The sequence below is a fragment of the Prionailurus bengalensis genome, chromosome D1 (genome assembly GCF_016509475.1).
Source record: "Prionailurus bengalensis isolate Pbe53 chromosome D1, Fcat_Pben_1.1_paternal_pri, whole genome shotgun sequence".
NCBI lineage: Eukaryota > Metazoa > Chordata > Mammalia > Carnivora > Felidae > Prionailurus > Prionailurus bengalensis.
This window is the reverse complement of record NC_057346.1, coordinates 104,286,592-104,311,602: the sequence shown is the minus strand read 5'-3', so window position 1 is coordinate 104,311,602 and position 25,011 is coordinate 104,286,592. Positions and strand designations below refer to the sequence as shown.

Sequence of the window (25,011 nt, the reverse complement as noted above, 5' to 3'; positions counted from 1 at the left end):
AGAAAAAAGAAACGGAAGAAAGAAAGAAAGGAGGAAAGAAATAAAGAAAGAAAAGAAATGGAGGGAAAACTTCCAAGCTCTATCTACCAGGCCACCATTACCTTGATTCCAAAACCAAAGACCACACTAAAAAGGAAAATTACACGTAAGTATCCCTGATAAACATGGATGCCAAAATTTTCAACAAGTTCATAGCAAATTGAATCCAACAATACATTAAAGAATTATTCAGCACGATCAAGTGAGTTTTATCCCTGGGCTGTGCAGGGCTTGTACAATACTCTCAAATCAATCAATGTGATACACTATATTAATAAAGGAAGGATAAAACCATACGATTCTGTCAATAGATATAGGAAAAGCATTTTACGAAATACAACATCCATTTTTGGTAAAAATCCTCAACAAAGTAGGGATAGAGAGAATATATCTCAACATAATAAAGGCTGTAGATGCAAGACCCACAAGTAATATCATCTTCAAGGGGGAAAAACTGAGTGGTTATCCTCTACAGTCTAGAACGTGACAGGGATGTCCACTCTCATCATTGTTATTTAACATAGTACTGGAAGTCCTAGTCTCAGCAATCAGACAATAAAAATAATTAAAGACATCCACATCAGCAAGGAAGAAGTCAGACCTTCACTATTTGCAGAGGACGTGATAACTTTAGGTAGAAAACCTGAAAGACTGCAATAAAAAAATTACTAGAACTGATACACAAAGTCAACAAATTCACAGGATATAAAATCAATGTACAGAAATCGGTTGCATTTCTATACACCAGTGATGAAGCAGCAGTAAAAGAAATCAAGGAATTGATCCTATTTTACAATTGCGCCAAACCCATAAGATACCTAGGAATAAACCTGACCAACGAGGTAAAAGATCTGTACTCTGAAAACTATAGAAACCTTATGAAAGAAATTGAAGAGGACACAAATAAATTGAAATACATTCCATGCTCATGGATTTGAAGAACAGATATTGTTAAAATGTCTACACTAACCAAAGCAACCTATACATTCAGTGAAATTCCTAATCAAAACAAGTGGGGGAGGGTCAGAGAGAAGGAGAGACAATTTCAAGCAGGCTCTGCACTGATGTGGGGATTGAGCTCATGAATCGTGAGATCATGAACTGAGCTGAGATCCTAGAGTTGCACACTTAACCAACTGTGCCACTCAGGTGCCCCAACCACTAGCATTTTCCATAGAGCTAGAACAAACAACTCTAAAATTTGTATGGAACCCCCAAAGCCCCTGAATAGCCAAAGCAATCTTGAAAAATAAAAGCAAAGCTGGAGGCATCACATTTCTGGACTTCAAGCTATATTACAAAGCTGTAGTTTTCAGGACAATATGGCACTGGCACAAAAACGGACACATAGATCAGTGTGACAGAATAGAGGACCCAGAAATAGACCCACAACTATATGGTCAAGTCATCTTCAATGAAACAGGAAAGACTATTGAAGGAAAAAAGACAGTCTCTTCAGCAAATAGTGTTGGGAAAACTGGACAACAACATGCAGAAGAATTAAACTGGACCACTTTCTTACACCATACAGAGAAATAAATTCAAAATGCAGGGAAGACCTAAATGTGAGACAGAAACCATCAAAATCCTAGAGTAGAACACAGGAAGAAATCTCTTTGACCTTGGCCATAGCAATTTCTTACTAGACACATTGCCAGAGGCAAGGGAAACAAAAGCAAAAATGAACTGTTGCGACTTCAGTAAGGTAAAAAGCTCCTGCATAGTGGAGAAAACAATCAACAAGACTAAAAGACCACCTATGCAATGGGAGAAGATATTTGCAAATGACGTATCAGATAAAGAGTTAGCATCCAAAATCTATAAAGCACTTATCAGACTCAACACCCCAAACCAATTAATCCAGTTGAGAAATGGACAGGAGACATAAATAGACATTTTTCCAAAGACGACATCCAGATGCCTAACGGACACATGAAAAGATGCTCAACACCACTCATCATCAGGGAAATACAAATCAAAACCATAATGAGATACCATCTCACACCTGTCATAGTGGCTAAAATTAACAACACAGGAGACAACAGATGTTGGCAAGTATGCAGAGAAGGGGGAACCCTCTTGCATAGTCAGTGGGAATTCAACCAGTGCAGTCATTCTGGAGAACAGTATGGAGGTTCCTTAAAAAAACTAAAAATACAACTACCCTACGATCCAGCAATTGCACTACTAGGTATTTACCCAAAGTATACAAAAGCACAGATTTGAAGGGGTACATGCATATCAATGTTTATAGTAGCATTATCAACAATAGCCAAACTATGGAGAGAGCCCAAATGTCCATTGACTGATGAATGGATAAAGAAGATGTGGTATGTATACAATAGAATGTTGTATACAGTAATAGTGCATATATATATAACATTGTATATAGTAATAGTATATAGGATATTGTATATATTAATAGAATATTACTCAGTGGTCAAAAACAATGAAATCTTGCCATTTGCAATGACGTGGATGGAGCTAGAGTGTATGATGCTAAGCGAATAAGTCAGTCAAAGACAAATACCATATGATTTCAGTCACCTGTGGAATTTAAAAAATAAAACAGATGAACATAGGGGAGAGTTTTGGAAGGGGCATTGGGTGGGGGGGATGGGCTATATGGGTGACAGGCATTAAGAAGTGCAGTGCAGTTGTTGTGGTGAGCACTGGGTGTTATATGTAAGTGCTGAATCACTAAATTCTACACCCAAAACCAATTTTATCATATATGTTACCTAATTGGAATTTAAATAAAAAGTTGAAGTCAAATGAAAGAAAAAAAAACAATAACCTCCCAACAAATAAAAGTCCGAGACCAGATGGCTTTCACTGGTGAATTTCACCAAATATTTCAAGAAGAATTAAGTTCCAATCATTCTCAAACTCCTCCAAAATGTACAAATTGAAAGAACACTCCTAAACTCATTTTATAAGAGCAGCATTACCCCAATACAAAAACCAGACAAGGACACCAAAAGAAAAGAAAATTATAGCCCAGTATGCCCGATGAACATAGATGAAAAATCCTCAAGAAAATATTGCACACTGAATTCAAGACTACATTAAAGATCATATGCCATAATCAAATGGGATTTATTTATTTCAGTTATGCAAGGATAGTTCAACATCCACAAATCAATCAATGTCATATAGCATATTAATAAAATGAAGAGTAAAAATATGATCATGCCAATAGATGAAGAAAAAGCATCTGAGAAAGTTCAACACCCAGACATGATTAAAAAAACACCTGTCAACAAACTGGGTATAGATGTAAGATAATCCCACAGCTAACATTATACTCAGTGGTAAAAATCTCAAAGCTTTTCCTCTAAATCAAGAACATGACAAAGATGCCCCCTCTCACCACTTTTATTCTACATAGTACTAGAAATTCTAGCCAGAGTGATTAGGCAAGAAAAAGAAGTAAAATGCATTCAAGTATGAAAAGATGATGCAAAACTGTCTCTCTTTGTAGATAACATGATTATGTACATAGAAAACCCTGATAACTTTACAAAAACATTGTTAGAATTAATAACAAATTTAGTAGTTATATGAAAAAATCAGTATACTGTGACATTTATTTTTTTAGTATTTATATATTAGTATTTTTAAATGTTTATCTTTTAAAAAATTAAATTAAAAATTTTTTTATTGAGAGACAGAGACAGAGCATGAACATGGGAGGAGCAGAGAGACGGGGAGACACAGAATCTGAATCAGGCTCCAGGCTCTGAGCTGTCAGCACAGAGCCCGATGTGGGGCTCAAATTGTGAGATCATGACCTGAGCTGAAGTCAGACACTTAACTGACTGAGCCACCCAGGCTCCCTAAATATTTATCTTGAGAGAGAGAGAGAGAGAGAGAGAGAGCACATGCATATGAGCAGGGGAAGGGAGAGAGAGAGGAAGAGATAGAATCCCAAGCAGGTGCCACATTGTCAGTGTAGAACCTGAGGTGGGGTGCGATCCCACAAACCATGAGATCATGACCTGAGGCAAAATCAAGAGTCAGACACTTAACCAATTGAGTCACCCAGGTGCCCCAAAACCTACCTGGGTTTAAATTTTTTTTAATGTTTTATTTATTTTTGAGAGAGAGAGGGGGAGGGGCAGAGACACAGGGAGACACAGAATCTGAAGCAGGTTCCAGGCCCTGAGCTGTCAGCATACAGCCCAATGTGAGGCTTGAACTCATGAACCATGAGATCATGACCTGAGCTGAAGTCAGATGCTTAATTGACTGTGACCCAGGTGCCTCAAACCTGTGATATTTCTATATACAAATAATGAACTAGCAAGAGGAGAAATTAAGAAAGCAATCTCATTTACAGTGTTTCAAAAACAATAAAATCCTAAGAATGAATTTACCAAGGAATTGAAAGACCTATATAAGACAGTGATAAGAGAAATGAAGAAGACGCATATAAATGGAAAGTTATATAATTGATACATGTGCTTGTGTGTGTAAAATGGAATACTACTCAGCCCTAAAGAAGAGTGAAAATCTGCCATTTGTGGCAATATGGATAGACCTTGAAGGTATTATTAATCTTTTTAATTTAAATTCAAGCTAATTAACATACAGTGTAGTCTTGACTTCAGACATAGAACCCAGTGATTCATCTCTTACATATGACACCAGGTGTCATCCCCAAAAGTGCCCTTCTTAATGCCTATCACACATGTAGCCCACCCAACACCCCTCCAGCAACCCTCAGTTTGTTCTCTGTATTTATTTATTTATTAAAAATTTTAATGATTATTTATTTTTGAGAGAGAGAGAGAGACAGAGACAGAGACAGAGAGACAGAGTGTGAGTAGGGGAAGGGCAGAGAGAGAGGGAGACACAGAATGTGAAGCAGGCTCCAGGCTCTGAGCTGTCAGCACAGAGCCTGATGTGGGGCTCGAACCACGAGATTATGACCTGAGCCAAAGTCAGATAGTTAACCAACTGAGCCACCCAGGCACCCCTGTTCTCTGTATTTAAAAGTCTCTTGTACATGCCTTACTCTCTGTTTTTATCTTATTTTCCCTTTCTTCCCCTAGATCCATCTGTTGAGTTTCTCAAAGTCCACATATGATTGAAATTGTATGCTATCTTTCTCTGACCAATTTATTTCACTTAGCATAATGCACTCTAGTTTCATCCATGGTGTTGCAATTGGCAAGATTTCATTCTTTTTCATTGCCGAGTATATATACCACATCTTTATCCATTCATCAGTTGATGGACATTTAGGCTGTCTCCGTAATTTGGTTATTGTTGATAGTACTGCTATAAGCATTGGGGCACATGTGCCCCTTCAAGCTAGCATTTTTATATCCTTTGGATAAATTCCTAGTAGTGCAATTGCTGGGTCAGAGGGTTTATTTTTAATTTTTGAAGAAACTCCAGACTGTTTTCCAGAGTGATTGCACCATTTTGCTATCCCACCAACAGTGTAAGACGGTTTCGCTACTCTGCATTTCCGCCAGCATCTGTTGTTGCCCAAGTTGTTCATTTTAGTCATAATGACAAGTGGGAAGTAATATCTCACTGTGGTTTTGATTTGTATTTCCCTGATGATAAGTGATATTGAGCATCTTTTCATGTGTCTGGATGTCTCCTTTGGAAAAGTATCTATTTGTGTCTTCTGCCCATTTTTTCACTGTATGGTTTTAGGGTGTTGAGTTTGGTAAGTTCTTTCTCTGATATAACATTTGCAAGTATCTTCTCACATTCTATTAGTTGCATTTTAGTTTCGTTGATTGTTTCCTTCACCACTCAGGAGCTTTTTATCTTGATGAGGCCTCCATAGTTCATTTTTGCTTTTATTTTACCCTTGAAGATATTAAGTTATGTGAAGGAAGTCACATGGAGAAGACAGTTACCATAGGATTTCACTCATTTGGAATCTAAAGACAAAAGAGAAACAAACTTAACAATAGAAAAGCAAACTCATAGATGCAGAGAACAACTGATGGTTACCAGAGAGGAAGGTGGTTGGGAAGTGGGTAAAATGGTGAAGTTGGTCAACTGTATAGAGATGATTGGTAACCAGTGTTTTGGTGATGATTATTATCTACTGTATAGAGATGTTGATTATAATATACACCTGAAATTTCTATAATGTCATCAATTTCTCGGCATAGTCAGACCTGGAGCATGCAGCTTGGTATTTTCACAGAGACTGTGTAAGACCTCAGAAATGATGGCTATTGTGGTATGTTTAGGGTGTGGGAACTGAATTCCTGATCTGAGCCCCTTGGGATTCCAGGACCTTAAGTTGATCAGGAGCAGCAGAGCCTCCAGACTTGAGAGTTCCATGAACACTCAGAGTCCAAATAAGAGGACTTCAAAAAAGTTTAAAAAGAGAATTTTTTTTATATAAGAGTTTATGGACTAATTTCATACATATTACATTCATATTTATACAATACTTTATATATCGCATTGTTACATCACATAGATTTGACTTGTTTTCTGTTAACCATATGAAGATGGCAGGTGGGAAGTTAGATGATAGATATTACAGATAGAACTTTTGGGTACATAGAGGTCTGCCACATTCTTCCCAGTACAGCAACACTTCATTTGAATATCACAAAGTGATCTGTGGAACATACTTGGTTCTTACTGACCAATAGCATGGTCTTCATTGTTTGGCCATGGAGCCCACATACTATACTTTTGGTATTATATCTTTAAAAATTATACTAAAAATCCCATTCAGTTTCAAGGTTAAAGTTATTACAGCTCCTATCAGGGGAAATATATAACTGCTAACCTATCAGCAAAGTTGAATAATTAACTCATTGCCCACCCACCCCTTTCTCCCTGGAGGTAAGAATGGCTGAAGTAGATCAAACCAAGGATGGGACCTTGTCTAGAACATCTCTGCATCCCTGGTAAGTGGCAGGGTAGATGAGTTTCATTTCTGAAAACCTAGAAACAAACAAGCAAAAATGTTTGTGGGAATGGTCTTAGGTAGATACTTTTATTGAAGGATTAGTAATGAGCATAACATGTTGGAAAGAACTTCAAATCAGAATATATAAATGATACCTACTATTGTTTTAATATAATTTGTTGTCAAGTTAGCTAACATATAGTGTATACAGTGTGCTCTTGGTTTCAGGAATAGATTCCCATGACTCATCGCTTACATACAACACCTAGTGCTCATCCTGAAAGTGCCTTCCTCAGTGCCCATCACGAATCTTCCCCTCCTCCACCCTCCCCATCAACCCTCAGTTTGTTCTCTGCATTTAAGAGGCTCCTGTGGTTTGCCTCCCCCACTGTTTGAAACTGTTTCTTCCCCTACCCTTCCCCCATGTCTTCTAAGTTTCTCAAATTCCACATATGAGTGAAAACATATGATATCTGTCTTTCTCTGACTGACTTATTTCACTTATCATAATACCCTCCAGTTCCATCCATGTTGCTGCAATGGCAAGATTTCATTCTTTCTCATTGTCGTGTAGTATTCCATTGTATATATAAACCACATCTTCTTTATCCATCCCAAATTACACCTACTATTAATAGAAGGCATGCTTGTGATACACCCCTTGGGTAAGTGCTTTAGAAGCATTATCTAATTTTATTCTATGAAGACCTACTCTATGAAGTAGCTACTACTACCAGCCCCATTTTATGATAATCCTGAGGCTTGGAGAGGTTAATTTGCTCCAAGTTACACAGTCATCAAGTGGAAGGGTTGAAATTCAACCCAGATTCATTGATACCTATGTCCCAGTTTGTAACCACAATAAGCCGTGACTCTGTCATGAATTAGTTTTGTTGTTTTCCTTATTGTCTCAGTTCTTTCATTATGCGCAGGAAATAATGGCATGTCTGACAGTGCTGCTGTGATGGTTGAGTCTGGTCAGGTATTTGAGAAAATTTATGTATGTCTATATCTAAAATGAAAGTGTTTTGTACAGAGGGAAAGGCTCATGTATTTATTTTAATTAAGGTATTTTACCAGCTAGCCGTGTCATCTAGAGCAAATCTTTTAGCTCCCTGGCTTCAGGTTCCTCACCTGGTAATTGACGGTGTTGGACTAGATGATCTCTATGTTCTTTCCAGCTCTAATGACTCTTAAGTTTCCAACAGAAAGACTACAATCATGAGAACATTGTTGGACTATGGGGATGTCAGGGATGGATCCTGAAGGGACATGGCAAAGTGGGGCATGAAATTAGCAGGGACAAAAACTCCATGACAACCGTGACTCCAGAGAGCGTCCCTGAGGATTTTCTCCCTCTAATTGTCTTTTCTCGTGTTACCTCTGCTCTTAATAGCATATTTAAGAGGATCGCCAGTTGTGGGCATCTCTCTTGCCCTGAGTGGACAGCCAGTTTCAAAGCCAAAGACTCCCATCTTGGAGAACAATAGGGCCCAGCTGGAAAATTCCTTTGGAAAAGAAATAAGCAGTTTTAACCTTTGGCAAGAGCTCTGTCTTCTTGGGGAATCTGGGTCAAGGTGAGAGGGCAAGATTTAGTGAGAACAGTGGATTTTGTGCTGTCTTAATAGCTATGTGATTCTGGAGCAAGGTTTATGGGCCTTAGTTTCTCCCATTCTTCACCTACTGTCTCTCCCTCAGTCCCACACCTTCCACTGTGGGCTCTGTTTTGGGTTCTCTTTGTCCTAGCCAATGTCTCTGAACTTCATTAAAAAGATTAATCTCTACTCTTAAATATCAGGGATTATTCTGGGGTGAGGCATGAATGTCGAGTTCCTGTTCTGCAATTTCTTAAGGATGTGATTTTTTTTTAAGTTTTTTAAATGTTTATTTATTTTAGAGACAGGGAGAGAGAGCACACATGGAGCAATTGGGGGAGGACAGAAAGAATCTGAAGGACGCTCTGTGCTGACAGCAGAGAGCCAGATGTGGGGCTCAAATTCACAAACCGTGATTTCATGACTGAGGCGAAGTTGGACCCTAATCTTGAGCTCTGTTACCTTCCGTTTTTTTCACCTGTAAAATAGGGGATCATGAGATCATTTAGAATCTAATGAGATAATGGTTTTTTTTTAAACTAACAAAATTTAGAAGTCAATAATTGAGCACTGAATTAAGAATAACGATTTACTGGCTTTCAGGGGAATTTCCTCAGATCACACATTCTTGTGTAGGTTTTCCAATTTTACCTATCCCAATGACCCTCTTAATTTAATTATTTCCTTGAAGATTCTGTTTTTAAAAAGATACTAATTTAATTTCCATTTACATAAATAATTGATTCATAATTTCTAAGTAGCAAAAGGCTAGCACTTCACTAAATAATGATATGACAGTGTACTCAAGTACAATCCCATTGGCTTGTTGAAACACTTTAAATAAGTCTCCATAGTCTTCTTTGGAGACCCTAGTGTGGGTTACACGGATATCAGAGATGCCCCATTCCAAGCATAGGTAGTTGTTAGTCTGTCTTTTAACCTTATTTTTTTTAACTTGTTCTTCATTCAGCAACATCTTGGCTCTTTTAACCTGATTTTGTACCCTGCACAACCTTATAAACTGGCCATGTCCTTAGTTATCAGAATTTGAAGGTTTTGATTAGCTAGATGCTCATAGTAAAATGCCTAATTAATATCTACATCAGTCACCTTTTCTGTTAACTGTCTTGGAGATGGTGAACACATGCAAAAACTTAACCAAACAGAGTGAATAATTTCAGAATTTTTCCTTTTTCCTATAGCTTACTGAAGTTTAACCAGATGTATTTTATCATGAATTAGTAAACAATCCACACAATTCCTTATATTTTGGGGGGAATGATGAATTACATAAAATACTTTTAGCTTTGACTTCTTTGTTAACAGAATGTAATAAGAAATGGAGAGTTTTACTGTAAGTGATTGAACAGGAGGTTGACTTATTTTCATAGAATTGATCGAGTATGTTGGTGTATTGTGGGATGTTGTGCACAGAAGTTCATATTTGCAAAATATTTTCATTGAATCTAATTAATCCTGGATAAAATAATGGAGAACTTTTATTGGCAACACTTTATTTTGAGAGTAAACAGAAAGATTTCCAAGTTCCTAAAACCATAATTGAAATGAAATAAGACAATTTTATGTTTTTTCAACGTTTATTTATTTATTTTTGGGACAGAGAGAGACAGAGCATGAACGGGGAAGGGGCAGAGAGAGAGGGAGACACAGAATAGGAAACAGGCTCCAGGCTCTGAGCCATCAGCCCAGAGCCTGAGGTGGGGCTCGAACTCAAAGACCGCGAGATCGTGACCTGGCCGAAGTCGGACGCTTAACCGACTGTGCCACCCAGGCGCCGCAAGAAATAAGACAATTTTAGTTTTACATCCAAAAGTGGGTGAAAGAACCCTTTGTTCATCATGTATTTATTCAGTTATGCAAACATTAGTATACAAGATGCTTATCACTAAATAGTGGAACATCTCCTCTGGACCATGCACTGTGCATAGTATCGTCAGCTCAAGAGTATTTGGTGGGGGTAGAACATGAAAAGTGGCATCAGGAGTTTACAGCTGACTGGAAGATAACAGAACACCACAAGATTGAAATAATTATATTTATTGGTTCACAATATTCTTGAGTCTAGGCTCAGAGACCATCTAATGTAGAAAATAATTATGTGAAGAGCTCCTTGACCTTTCAGTATTCGTTTTGCTTTAGTTTTCTTTCACAGAGAGGAATGAGAATGGGGATGATAATTGCTAACATTTATTGAGCCTCTACTGTTGGAGGCCATTTATGTCATTCAGTCCTTGCAACAATCCTATGCAATAGTAAGTGTTATTAGCCCTGTTTATAGATGAGGCAACTGAGGCACAGAGAGGTTAATAACTTGCGAAGGGTGACATGGGCAGTAGGTAAAATTCAGGAAATTCTGAAAGTCTGTTTTCTCTGTCATTCTCTCTCCATCATTTTCCCTTCCCCTCTCCCTTTCTTTCTCAATCTGTGCATACAATTAAGGCTGTATATATTGTAATAAATTGTTTCTTATAAATACAGGAGTTGTCAAACATTGACCAAGCACAGAGACATTTAAAGAAGGAAATCAGAATCATACCAGTTATTACTTTTGGCATTTGTAATTGGCTCGTGTATGTGTTGTGAGACAGAGAGAGAGAGAGAGAGAGAGAGATTATATAAAGCATTTTTTTCCCTCCAAAAAAGGTAGAACTATTTGTACATACTCATCAGCAGTATATGTGAGTGTCCATCCCTAATTGATTAATATATTTTCTATTACAGACATATCCACATTGCCTTTTTTATATTTTCTGGCTGTTTTTCTAACTTCATCAATTGTATTTGAAAAGCACCTCATATAATGGGTTTTTCAGTTATAAGAAAGTTTTGAATATATTTTTTCTCAGAGTTTCTGTTTTAGTGTTATATTTTGGAAATTTCTTTCCTATCTCAAGATTATACAAATGCATATCTATTTATTCCTCTAATGCTCTAATGGTCTAGTAGACCATTAATGGGAGAGTTTATCATTTCTGTATCAATTTAAAATACTATTTTATCAGCTGTTAAATTCTCACCAATTTTTAAATTTATTCTTAAATATGTATTTGTTCTCTGATACATGTCTATGTTTACAAGAATAATGAGTTATCCATGTTTATAATACTTAATATCAGAAAGTTCAGGTCCAATGATTTTTTATCTAAATTTTTGGCTGTTATTAATATACTGTTTCATCTCAAGGAAGGACAGTTTGGGTATGTAGTACAGCCAATAGGTGGCATCTGTTACAAATCTGTCAGTGAGTCTATCATGTTGACTATATCAACCAAACATATTAAATATAACTTTGTAGTATTTGGTAACTGAAATATATACTTTGACATGTGTTTGGCATCAAGGCCCATCATAGATTGATTCTGGTTGTCAATTGACCCAAGTCTATTTGAAATGGAAAAACATTCTATGTTCGGGGATTGGAGGAACAAATATTGTTAAAACATTTCTACTAACCAAAGCAATCTACACGTTCTTGCAATTCCTATCAAAATAACACCAGCATTTTTCATAAAAAATTTTTCTAAAATTTGTATGGAACCAGAAAAGACCCCAAATAGCCAAAATAATGTTGAAAAAGAAAAGCAAAGTGGGAAGCATCACAATTCTGGACTTCAAGCTGTATTACAAAGCTGTAATCATCAAAATATGATGATACTGGTACAAAAACAGACACATAGATCAATGGAACAGAGTAGAGAACCCAGAAATGGACCCACAAATGTATGGTCAACTCATCTTTGACAAAGCAGGAAAAAATATTTAATGGAAAAAAGACAGTCTCTTCAACAAATGGTGTTGAGAAAACTGGACAGCAACATGCAGGAGAGTGAAACTGGACTACACTCTTAGACCATTCACAAAAATTCAAAATGGGTGAAAGAACTAAATGTGAGACAGGAAACCATCAAAATCTTAGAGGAGAAAGTAGACAGACACCTCTCTGACCTTGCCCACAGCAACTTCTTACTGAACTCAAGAAAACTAAATAGACAATAATTTACATGGTTTAACTCCAGAAATCTAAATAGTTTACCATGGCCCCAGGTACTTTGGCTGATATCCACAGAAGGTCTGAATCTGTATTGCCTAGAGGCAAGGAAGCCTGCTGATCTACAGGGCTGATAATGCCTCAGGAACTTCCCCAAATTAACCCATGAAAGGCTAGTATGCCTGGCATGCTTATCCACAAGCACAGCTGTCCTGCATGGTTATCTTGAGCAATCAGTGATAGTAATAGCCAACACCTATTGGACAATTAATGTGTACTGGATTGCGTGCTGAGCATGTGCTTGAATTTCCTTAGATAACTCTCCCATTAACCTTACAGTTCAGGGGTTCTTGTCCTCACTTTGTTGGGAGTGAGTCATATCTAGTGTGTTTATTTATTTATTTATTTTTAAAATTTTTCTTTTTTTAATTTAATTTAATTTAATTTTTTTTTAATATATGAAATTTATTGTCAAATTGGTTTCCATACAACACCCAGTGCTCATCCCAAAAGGTGCCCTCCTCAATACCCATCACCCACCCTCTCCTCCCTCCCACCCCCCATCAACCCTCAGTTTGTTCTCAGTTTTTAACAGTCTCTTATGCTTTGGCTCTCTCCCACTCTAACCTCTTTTTTTTTTTTTTTCCTTCCCCTCCCCCATGGGTTCCTGTTAAGTTTCTCAGGATCCACATAAGAGTGAAACCATATGGTATCTGTCTTTCTCTGTATGGCTTATTTCACTTAGCATCACACTCTCCAGTTCCATCCACGTTGCTACAAAAGGCCATATTTCATTTTTTCTCATTGCCACGTAGTATTCCATTGTGTATATAAACCACAATTTCTTTATCCATTCATCAGTTGATGGACATTTAGGCTCTTTCCATAATTTGGCTATTGTTGAGAGTGCTGCTATGAACATTGGGGTACAAGTGCCCCTATGCATCAGTGCTCCTGTATCCCTTGGATAAATTCCTAGCAGTGCTATTGCTGGGTCATAGGGTAGGTCTATTTTTAATTTTCTGAGGAACCTCCACACTGCTTTCCAGAGCGGCTGCACCAATTTGCATTCCCACCAACAGTGCAAGAGGGTTCCTGTTTCTCCACATCCTCTCCCAGCATCTATAGTCTCCTGATTTGTTCATTTTGGCCACTCTGACTGGCGTGAGGTGATACCTGAGTGTGGTTTTGATTTGTATTTCCCTGATAAGGAGCGACGCTGAACATCTTTTCATGTGCCTGTTGGCCATCCGGATGTCTTCTTTAGAGAAGTGTCTATTCATGTTTTCTGCCCATTTCTTCACTGGTTATTTGTTTTTCGGGTGTGGAGTTTGGTGAGCTCTTTATAGATTTTGGATACTAGCCCTTTGTCCGATATGTCATTTGTGAATATCTTTTCCCATTCCATTGGTTGCCTTTTAGTTTTGTTGGTTGTTTCCTTTGCTGTGCAGAAGCTTTTTATCTTCATAAGGTCCCAGTAATTCACTTTTGCTTTTAATTCCCTTGCCTTTGGGGATGTGTCGAGTAAGAGATTGCTATGGCTGAGGTCAGAGAGGTCTTTTCCTGCTTTCTCCTCTAAGGTTTTGATGGTTTCCTGTCTCACATTCAGGTCCTTTATCCATTTTGAGTTTATTTTTGTGAATGGTGTGAGAAAGTGGTCTAGTTTCAACCTTCTGCATGTTGCTGTCCAGTTCTCCCAGCACCATTTGTTAAAGAGGCTGTCTTTTTTCCATTGGATGTTCTTTCCTGCTTTGTCAAAGATGAGTTGGCCATACGTTTGTGGGTCTAGTTCTGGGGTTTCTATTCTATTCCATTGGTCTATGTGTCTGTTTTTGTGCCAATACCATGCTGTCTTGATGATGACAGCTTTGTAGTAGAGGCTAAAGTCTGGGATTGTGATGCCTCCTGCTTTGGTCTTCTTCAAAATTCCTTTGGCTATTCGGGGCCTTTTGTGGTTCCATATGAATTTTAGGATTGCTTGTTCTAGTTTCGAGAAGAATGCTGGTGCAATTTTGATTGGGATTGCATTGAATGTGTAGATAGCTTTGGGTAGTATTGACATTTTGACAATATTTATTCTTCCAATCCATGAGCAGGGAATGTCTTTCCATTTCTTTATATCTTCTTCAATTACCTTCATAAGCTTTCTATAGTTTTCAGCATACAGATCCTTTACATCTTTGGTTAGATTTATTCCTAGGTATTTTATGCTTCTTGGTGCAATTGTGAATGGGATCAGTTTCTTTATTTGTCTTTCTGTTGCTTCATTGTTAGTGTATAAGAATGCAACTGATTTCTGTACATTGATTTTGTATCCTGCAACTTTGCTGAATTCCTGTATCAGTTCTAGCAGACTTTTGGTGGAGTCTATCGGATTTTCCATGTATAATATCATGTCATCTGCAAAAAGTGAAAGCTTGACTTCATCTTTGCCAATTTTGATGCCTTTGATTTCCTTTTGTTGTCTGATTGCTGATGCTAGAACTTCCAGCACTATGTTAAACAACAGCGGTGAGAGTGGGCATCCCTGTCGTGTTCCTGATCTCAGGGAAAAAGCTCTCAGTTTTTCCCCATTGAGGATGATGTTAGCTGTGGGCTTTTCATAAATGGCTTTTATGATCTTTAAGTATGTTCCTTCTATCCCGACTTTCTCAAGGGTTTTTATTAAGAAAGGGTGCTGGATTTTGTCAAAGGCCTTTTCTGCATCGATTGACAGGATCATATGGTTCTTCTCTTTTTTTGTTGTTAATGTGATGTATCACGTTGATTGATTTGCGAATGTTGAACCAGCCCTGCATCCCAGGAATGAATCCCACTTGATCATGGTGAATAATTCTTTTTATATGCCATTGAATTCGATTTGCTAGTATCTTATTGAGAATTTTTGCATCCATATTCATCAGGGATATTGGCCTGTAGTTCTCTTTTTTTACTGGGTCTCTGTCTGGTTTAGGAATCAAAGTAATACTGGCTTCATAGAATGAGTCTGGAAGTTTTCCTTCCCTTTCTATTTCTTGGAATAGCTTGAGAAGGATAGGTATTATCTCTGCTTTAAACGTCTGGTAGAACTCCCCTGGGAAGCCATCTGGTCCTGGACTCTTATTTGTTGGGAGATTTTTGATAACCGATTCAATTTCTTCGCTGGTTATGGGTCTGTTCAAGCTTTCTATTTCCTCCTGATTGAGTTTTGGAAGAGTGTGGGTGTTCAGGAATTTGTCCATTTCTTCCAGGTTGTCCAATTTGTTGGCATATAATTTTTCATAGTATTCCCTGATAATTGTTTGTATCTCTGAGGGATTGGTTGTAATAATTCCATTTTCATTCATGATTTTATCTATTTGGGTCATCTCCCTTTTCTTTTTGAGAAGCCTGGCTAGAGGTTTGTCAATTTTGTTTATTTTTTCAAAAAACCAACTCTTGGTTTCGTTGATCTGCTCTACAGTTTTTTTAGATTCTATATTGTTTATTTCTGCTCTGATCTTTATTATTTCTCTTCTTCTGCTGGGTTTAGGCTGCCTTTGCTGTTCTGCTTCTATTTCCTTTAGGTGTGCTGTTAGATTTTGTATTTGGGATTTTTCTTGTTTCTTGAGATAGGCCTGGATTGCAATGTATTTTCCTCTCAGGACTGCCTTTGCTGCGTCCCAAAGCGTTTGGATTGTTGTATTTTCATTTTCGTTTGTTTCCATATATTTTTTAATTTCTTCTCTAATTGCCTGGTTGACCCACTCATTCGTTAGTAGGGTGTTCTTTAACCTCCATGCTTTTGGAGGTTTTCCAGACTTTTTCCTGTGGTTGATTTCAAGCTTCATAGCATTGTGGTCTGAAAGTATGCATGGTATAATTTCAATTCTTGTAAACTTATGAAGGGCTGTTTTGTGACCCAGTATATGATCTATCTTGGAGAATGTTCCATGTGCACTCGAGAAGAAAGTATATTCTGTTGCTTTGGGATGCAGAGTTCTAAATATATCTGTCAAGTCCATCTGATCCAATGTCTCATTCAGGGCCCTTGTTTCTTTATTGACCGTGTGTCTAGATGATCTATCCATTTCTGTAAGTGGAGTGTTAAAGTCCCCTGCAATTACCACATTCTTATCAATAAGGTTGCTTATGTTTATGAGTAATTGTTTTATATATTTGGGGGCTCTGGTATTCGGTGCATAGACATTTTTAATTGTTAGCTCTTCCTGATGGATAGACCCTGTAACTATTATATAATGTCCTTCTTCATCTCTTGTTACAGCCTTTAATTTAAAGTCTAGTTTGTCTGATATAAGTATGGCTACTCCAGCTTTCTTTTGGCTTCCAGTAGCATGATAAATAGTTCTCCATCCCCTCACTCTCAATCTAAAGGTGTCCTCAGGTCTAAAATGAGTCTCTTGTAGACAGCAAATAGATGGGTCTTGTTTTTTTATCCATTCTGATACCCTATGTCTTTTGGTTGGCGCATTTAATCCATTTACATTCAGTGTTATTATAGAAAGATACGGGTTTAGAGTCATTGTGATGTCTGTATGTTTTATGCTTGTAGTGATGTCTCTGGTACTTTGTCTCACAGGGTCCCCCTTAGGATCTCTTGTAGGGCTGGTTTAGTGGTGACAAATTCCTTCAGTTTTTGTTTGTTTGGGAAGACCTTTATCTCTCCTTCTATTCTAAATGACAGACTTGCTGGATAAAGGATTCTCGGCTGCATATTTTTTCTGTCTAGCACACTGAAAATCTCGTGCCAATCCTTTCTGGCCTGCCAAGTTTCAAAAGAGAGATCAGTCACGAGTCTTATAGGTCTCCCTTTATATGTGAGGGCACGTTTATCCCTTGCTGCTTTCAGAATTTTCTCTTTATCCTTGTATTTTGCCAGTTTCACTATGATATGTCGTGCAGAAGATCGATTCAAGTTACGTCTGAAGGGAGTTCTCTGTGCCTCTTGGATTTCAATGCCTTTTTCCTTCCCCAGTTCAGGGAAGTTCTCAGCTATTATTTCTTCAAGTACCCCTTCAGCACCTTTCCCTCTCTCTTCCTCCTCTGGGATACCAATTATGCGTATATTATTTCTTTTTAGTGTATCACTTAGTTCTCTAATTTTCCCCTCATACTCCTGGATTTTTTTATCTCTCTTTTTCTCAGCTTCCTCTTTTTCCATAACTTTATCTTCTAGTTCACCTATTCTCTCCTCTGCCTCTTCAATCCGAGCTGTCGTCGTTTCCATTTTGTTTTGCATTTCTTTTAAAGCGCTTTTCAGCTCCTCGTGACTGTTCCTTAGTCCCTTGATCTCTGTAGCAAGAGATTCTCTGCTGTCCTCTATACTGTTTTCAAGCCCAGCGATTAATTTTATGACTATTATTCTAAATTCACTTTCTGTTATATTATTTAAATCCTTTTTGATCAGCTCATTAGCTGTTGTTATTTCCTGGAGATTCTTCTGAGGGGAATTCATCCACTTGGTCATTTTGGATAGTCCCTGGAGTGGTGAGGACCTGCAGGGCACTTCCCCTGTGCTGTGGTGTATAACTGGAGTTGGTGGGTGGGGCCACAGTCCGACCTGATGTCTGCCCCCAGCCCACCGCTGGGGCCACAGTCAGACTGGTGTGTGCCTTCTCTTCCCCTCTCCTAGGGGCGGGATTCACTGTGGGGGGACGTGGCCCGTCTGGGCTACTTGCACACTGCCAGGCTTGTGGTGCTGGGGATCTGGCGTATTAGCTGGGGTGGGTAGGCAAGGTGCACGGGGGCAGGAGGGGCAGGCTTAGCTCGCTTCTCCTTAGGTGATCCACTTCAGGAGGGGCCCTGTGGCAGCGGGAGGGAGTCAGATCCGCTGCCGGAGGTTTGGCTCCGCAGAAGCACAGAGTTGGGTGTTTGCGTGGAGCAAGCAAGTTCCCTGGCAGGAACTGGTTCTCTTTGGGATTTTGGCTGGGGGATGGGCGGGGGAGATGGTGCTGGCGAACGCCTTTGTTCCCCACCAAACTGAGCTCTGTCGTCCGGGGGCTCAGCAGCTCTCCCTCCCTTTGTCCTCCAGCCTTCCTGCTTTCCGAGCAGAGCTGTTAACTTATGACCTCCCAGAAGCTAAGTCGCGCTTGCTGTCGGAACACAGTCCGCCCGGCCCCTCCGCTTTTGCAAGCCAGCCTCGGGGGCTCTGCTTGGCCGGCGAGCCGCCCCTCCGCCCCGGCTCCCTCCCGCCAGTCTGTGGAGCGTGCACCTCCTCTCCACCCTTCCTACCCTCTTCCGTGGGCCTCTCGTCTGCGCTTGGCTCTGGCGACTCGTTCTGCTAATCCTCTGGCGGTTTTCTGGGTTATTTAGGCAGGTGTAGATGGAACGTAAGTGATCAGCAGGACGCGCAGTGAGCCCAGAGTCCTCCTAAGCCGCCATCTTCCCTCTTCTATCTAGTGTGTTTAACCACTGGGACAAGTGTATAGAATGAGATGGAATCAGAATGAGAACTCTTTTTTTCATTTTATTGAGATATAATTGACATACAACACTGTATAAATTTGAGGGGTACAACACAATGATTTGATTTATGTATACATTACAAAATTATTACCACAGAAGACTAGTTAGCATTGATCACTTTTCATAGTTACAGTTACATCTTCTTTGTGATGTGGCCTTTTGAGATCTAACCTCTTAGCAACTTTCAAATACACAGTATAGTATTGTTAACTATAGTCATGATGTTGCACATTGCATTCCCCAAATTTATTTACCTTATAACTTGAAGCGTGTACCTTTTGACCGCCTTCCCCAATTCCCCCATCTCCTACCCACTGCCTCTGGCAACCGCAAATCAGATATCTCTTTCAGTGAGTTCAGTTTTTTTAGATTTCACATATAGTGAGACCATATTATATTTGTCTTTTTTGGTCTAACTTATCTCAGCATAGTGTTCTCAAGGACCATGCAGCTTGTCACAAATGCCAGGATTTCCTTCTTTTTCATACCTGAATAATATTTATATATAATATTGAATGTTAGCATATATTATGTATGTAATAGTGTAACATTTTATATATCAATTATGATTTCTTTATCCATTCATTTTTTAAAGATTTTTTTTGTTTTTTTGTTTGTTATATATAGAGAGAAAAAGAATTCATGCATACAAGCAGGAAAGAGGCAGAGAGAGAGAGAGAGGGAGAGAGAGAATCTTAAGCAGGCTCCACACTGGCCACAGAGCCTGTCATGGGGCTTGATCTCACAACCCTTAAATCATGACCTGAGGCCGAAATCCAGAGTTGGACACTTGACTGAGCCACCCAGGCGTCCCTATCCATTTATCTTTTAATGGACATTTCGGTTATTTCAATGTCTTGGTTATGGTAAATAATGCTGCAATGAACATGGGGGGTGGTGGTGCAAATATCTCTTCAGAACACTAATTTTATTTCCTGTGAATATATACCCAGAAGTGGAATTGCTGGATCACATGTAGTTGTATTTTTAATTTTTTTAGGATCTCCATACTGTTTTCCATAGTGTCTATACCAATTTACATTTCCACAGCAGCGCACACCCCTATTCTCCACACCTTCACCAGCATTTGTTCTCTCTAACCTATTCGACAGATGTGAGTTGATATCTCATTGCATTCCCCTGGTGATTAGTGATGTAGAAAACACCTTTTCATGTACCTTTTGGTCATTGGGTGTCATCATGGAAGAGTATCTTTCAGGTCCTGGGCCCAATATTTAATTGGACCATTTATTTTCTTGCTATTAAGTTATATGAGTTTGTTTTATAATTTGTATATTAACATCTTATCAGATATGTGGTTTGAAAATATTTTCTCCTGTTCCATAGGTTACCTTTTCATTTTGCTTATCATTTTTTTTTTGCTTGTACTTTAGGTGTGATATCCAAAAAATCACGGCCAAGTGATGTCAAGAAGTTTTTCCCCTATGTTTTCTTCTAGGAGTTTTATGGTTACAGATCTTACATTTTGGTCCTTAGTTCATTTTGAGTTAATTTTTTGAGTGGTTTAAGATTTGGGTCTAGTTTTCTTCTTTTGCATACGAGATAAGTTTTATTTATTTGCTTTTTTGAGAGAGAGAGAGTGTGTGTGAGCAGGGGAAGTGGGGGAGAGAGAGAGAGAGAGAGAGGAGAGAGAGAGAGAGAGAGAGAGAGAGAGAGAGAGAGAGAGAGAATCTTAACCAGGCTCTACACACTCAGCATGGAGCCCAATGTCGGGTTGTATCCCTTGACCCTGAGATCATGACCTGAGCTGAACTCAAGAGTAGGAAGCTCAGCTGACTGAGCCACCCAGGGGCCCCTCTTTTGCATATGAATATCCATTTTTGCCAACAACAGTTATTGAAGAGATTATCTTTTCTCTATTGAGTAGTTTAGGCTTTCTTATCAAATATTAGTTGACCACATTTGCGTGGTTCTGTTTCTGGGCCACACCTAAATGTATAAAGCCACTCCCTGGACTCTCTGCTAGAGTGCTTCTGGGTTTGGCAGCTTCCCAGGAGCCCTGGTCAGCTTCCTGGTTGGATGGTACTAGGAGATATACTCAGCAGTAGGTGGGGCTATGAATTGGCTTTTCTGCCTGGACATGGTGGAGACAGGCTCTAAGGCCAACGAGGCTCATTGTTTGAGGATCTGAATCAGGCAGAACTGTGTGCTGATTTCCCTGGACAAATGAGGCCACTGTCCTAGCTCTGCAGGTGGGCAGCACTGCTGACTGCTGCACTATGCTCCTTTTTAGGTGGTCTGGGCAGGTTTTCTGGCTGGGCTGGGCCTGATGGGCCAGTGGATGAGTTTATGAATTGGTTTCCAGCCTGTACAGAGTGGCAGAACAGGCTCCAATGCCAGAAAGCTTGCCATTTCAGATCGTAGATTAGACAGAACTGCCCACCAAATTACCCGGTGGTCAGATGGGACCACCATCTGGTCTCTGCAATGGGTAAAACCTCTGGTGGGGATTTCTACATGAGTGTCAATGCCAATAGGAACTCAGTCTTCCAGGATGTGAGCACTGATTGCTGAAAGTCCTGCCTCCTTCTCCCTCACAATCGGATTCCCAGGAATCATACCCCACAGATTCCCCTGCCATCCCCTAGAGGTGAGACCAGATTGGACATCCCACGAAATGACCCACAATTCTGGGGGAGCTGGATAACCACCCACCTTGGGATCTCTCCCTCCCCCTCCTGCCCCAACTGGGGAAACCATAGGTAAAAGGAATCCTGTTGGTGTGGCACTGTGCCAGCATGGGACAGTGGCAGTACAGTCAAAGTGTGGCTGACCTCTAACCGTCTATGTGGTCTCTGTAGTCCAAGGTAGGTGTTTCTGCCTCATTTCCATGTTCTAGGATTTTCAAAATGTTGTCTTGCCTACGAATAGTTATTCTATTGCTAGTTGTCCTGGGGAGGGGGCTAATGTCAGGAATGACCTATAGTGCAATCTTGATGATGTTTTTCAGAACTAAACCACCAAAGTCTAAACTCTTAACCACAGTACTATGCTGTTTCCTAAGAAACAAATATTCTAAAATTGAGACGATAGTTGAGGGCAATAGCGAGTTGTGCTAGCTTCTGTATGGAATGGTTTGTGTGAAGGCTTCCCTAAGAAGACGTATTCCATAACCTAATTGAGCACATCTGCTGTGCCCCAAGAGAATGTTTTCAGAATTACATATTATGATGTAACTTACCAGGCCATTTTGGAGATGTTTTATTAGATAAATTTGTTTAAAAGTTTGAGAAGTTATTATAAAAAGGATAATATTTTTAATGATTGAGATAAGACATTTATGAAACCTATCTAGATGATCATCTGGGGGAGAAGAGCTATTTCAAATGTATTCTTCAGTGATGCCATTTATGCAGCAGTTCTATATTTATCAGAGGTCTTTTAAAAACCTATTATTTTAATCAATGATTCTTAGTATTATATAAAAGAACCATAGGGTTTCTATTGCTTTTTTTATTATTTTTTTTATTTAAAAAAAATTTTTTTTCAACGTTTATTTATTTTTGGGACAGAGAGAGACAGAGCATGAACGGGGGAGGGGCAGAGAGAGAGGGAGACACAGAATCGGAAACAGGCTCCAGGCTCTGAGCCATCAGCCCAGAGCCTGACGCAGGGCTCGAACTCACGGACCGCGAGATCGTGACCTGGCTGAAGTCAGACGCTTAACCAACTGCGCCACCCAGGCGCCCCTCTATTGCTTTTATTAAAGTGGTCAATTTTTAAATATCTCTTTTAATTTTCATGAGACGTCATGGAATAACTGAGAACCTGAAGCAGTTTTTAAAAGGTAATTCCTGACACTTTAAGATGAAAAGGTGGGGTCTTTTCTTCAGGAAAGTGAAGCATTGCTTCTTTCCCAGTTCTCACTGGAGGAGAGAATGACATCTATGAGCAATGTAATTCTGTCATTTCACCTGAGTCAGCAGTGCATTCTCTTCTCTCTTTTCTGATTCTAGAAGCACCAAGCCAATGAGTGGGAGAGGAAATATTACAGAGGTCACTTATTTCATCCTTTTGGGATTCTCTGATTTCCCCAGAATCCTAGCAGTGCTCTTTGTTGTATTTCTGCTCATCTACATTATGACTCTGACTTGGAACTTGTGCCTCATCATCTTAATAAGGATGGACTCTCACCTCCACACACCCATGTACTTCTTCCTCAGTAATCTGTCCTTCATGGATATCTGCTATGTGACCTCCACAGCCCCCAAGATGCTCTCCAGCTTTTTCCAAGAGCAGCAGACTATCACCTTTGTGGGTTGCGCCGTTCAATACTTTGTTTTTTCAATCATGGGACTGAGTGAGTCTTGTCTCATGACAGCCATGGCTTATGACCGATATGCTGCCATTTGTAATCCTCTTCTCTATTCATCAGTCATGTCACCCACCCTCTGTATTCGGATGGTGCTGGGGTCCTATCTGGCTGGAGTCTCTGGTTCTGTATCCCAATTGTGTGCCATACTTCAGCTTCACTTCTGTGGGCCTAATGTCATCAACCACTTCTTCTGTGACATGCCCCAGTTGTTAGTCCTGTCCTGCACTGACACTTTCTTTGTGCAACTCTTGACTGCTATATTAACAGTGATCTTTGGGATAACAAATGCCTTCATCATCATGATATCCTATGGTTATATTGTCATCTCCATCATGAAGATCACTTCAGCTAAAGGCAGGTCCAAGGCTTTCAACACCTGTGCTTCTCATCTAACAGCAGTTTCCCTCTTTTATACCTCGAGTATCTTTGTCTATTTGAGTTCCAGCTCTGGCGGCTCCTCCAGTTTTGACAGATTTGCATCAGTATTCTACACTGTGGTTATCCCCATGTTGAATCCCTTGATTTACAGTCTGAGGAACAAGGAAATCAAAGATGCCTTGAAGAGGTTACAAAAGAAGAGATGTTACTGCTGAGGTCCTGTCCAGATTTGTCCTATCAGAAACCTTAAAATAATGTGCACATGAATGAACTATAACAAAATTCATAGTGTCTTTGTATAAAGAAAGCTTAATTTGACACAGATAATATGCCAAATGGACTGACAAGTGACTTGATTCCACACAAACACAATACGTTTGAGTCCTGGAGATTCATACTTTCACCCTACATGAGGGGTGGCCTCATCATTTATCAGTACTTTTCAAGTATTTGTAAAATGTTAAGGTGTAGAAACTCATTACTTATTTTTGCTTTGGAGATTGAGTCCTGCTGTCTCAGCCCTCTGATCATAAAGGAGCAGTACGTGACAGAGACCCCCAGGAGTGTAGAGATTTTGTCTTCAAATATTTTGATGCAGCGTAATCCAGACATGATGGTGATTGATGTTTGTTCTGTATTGCTGCCATAGTGAGAATAAACGCACACACAGAATGTGCCTTTGAAAACAGATAAAGCTATACAATTAGCTGGTTGAGTTTCCTGGGAAGAGCAGTCTGAGATAGCTAATGTTTGTCTAAGGCCTCTTTCAGGGCTAATCATCCAATAAGTTTGTTCACATCCAGTCTCTACCAGCTGTAATCTTATGAAGGAAAAGTGATTTGAATCATAAGAGGATTGGAATGAAGGATGTAGTCCCTTCAGTACCATTTACTTAGGAGTTTGATGGTTTACTTTCTTGCTTCTAGCGTTGAGTGGGTGTTTCTCATGGAAGATGATGTTCAAAATCCATGTCAGAGCCGATATCAGTTCTTTATATTGTGGGACTCAAGCCTCTTTCTCCCATTAAATGTGGAAAATTTACCCTTGTCTGACATAGCCAGTGTTTCACACTATTAAATCATTTCTGTTATTTCAAGCATCTGTTTATGTTTGGTATGAGGAGACTTGCATGAAAATTCATTGTTAAGAATAGAGTTACTGGATATTAAACATTGCAGACTAAGAACAAATATGGGAAGTTGGTATGTATTCTGTTTATTGTCTGTGTTGAATATTGTATGTCCTACAGATTCATGGTGTTGTATGGGGTGATGTAATGTGTGGAGTAGATGGTTAGAGTTACTCTAAT

General features: G+C 39.3%; 1 protein-coding gene across 1 annotated transcript; it reads left to right on the top strand.

Moving 5' to 3' along the window:
• The first annotated feature begins 22,978 nt into the window (after nt 1-22,978).
• On the top strand, nt 22,979-23,917 carry LOC122482833 (olfactory receptor 5AN1-like). The gene has a single exon (XM_043579126.1). It carries the CDS (start codon nt 22,979-22,981, stop codon nt 23,915-23,917), a length of 939 nt encoding a protein of 312 aa, XP_043435061.1.
• The last annotated feature ends 1,094 nt before the right edge of the window (nt 23,918-25,011 follow it).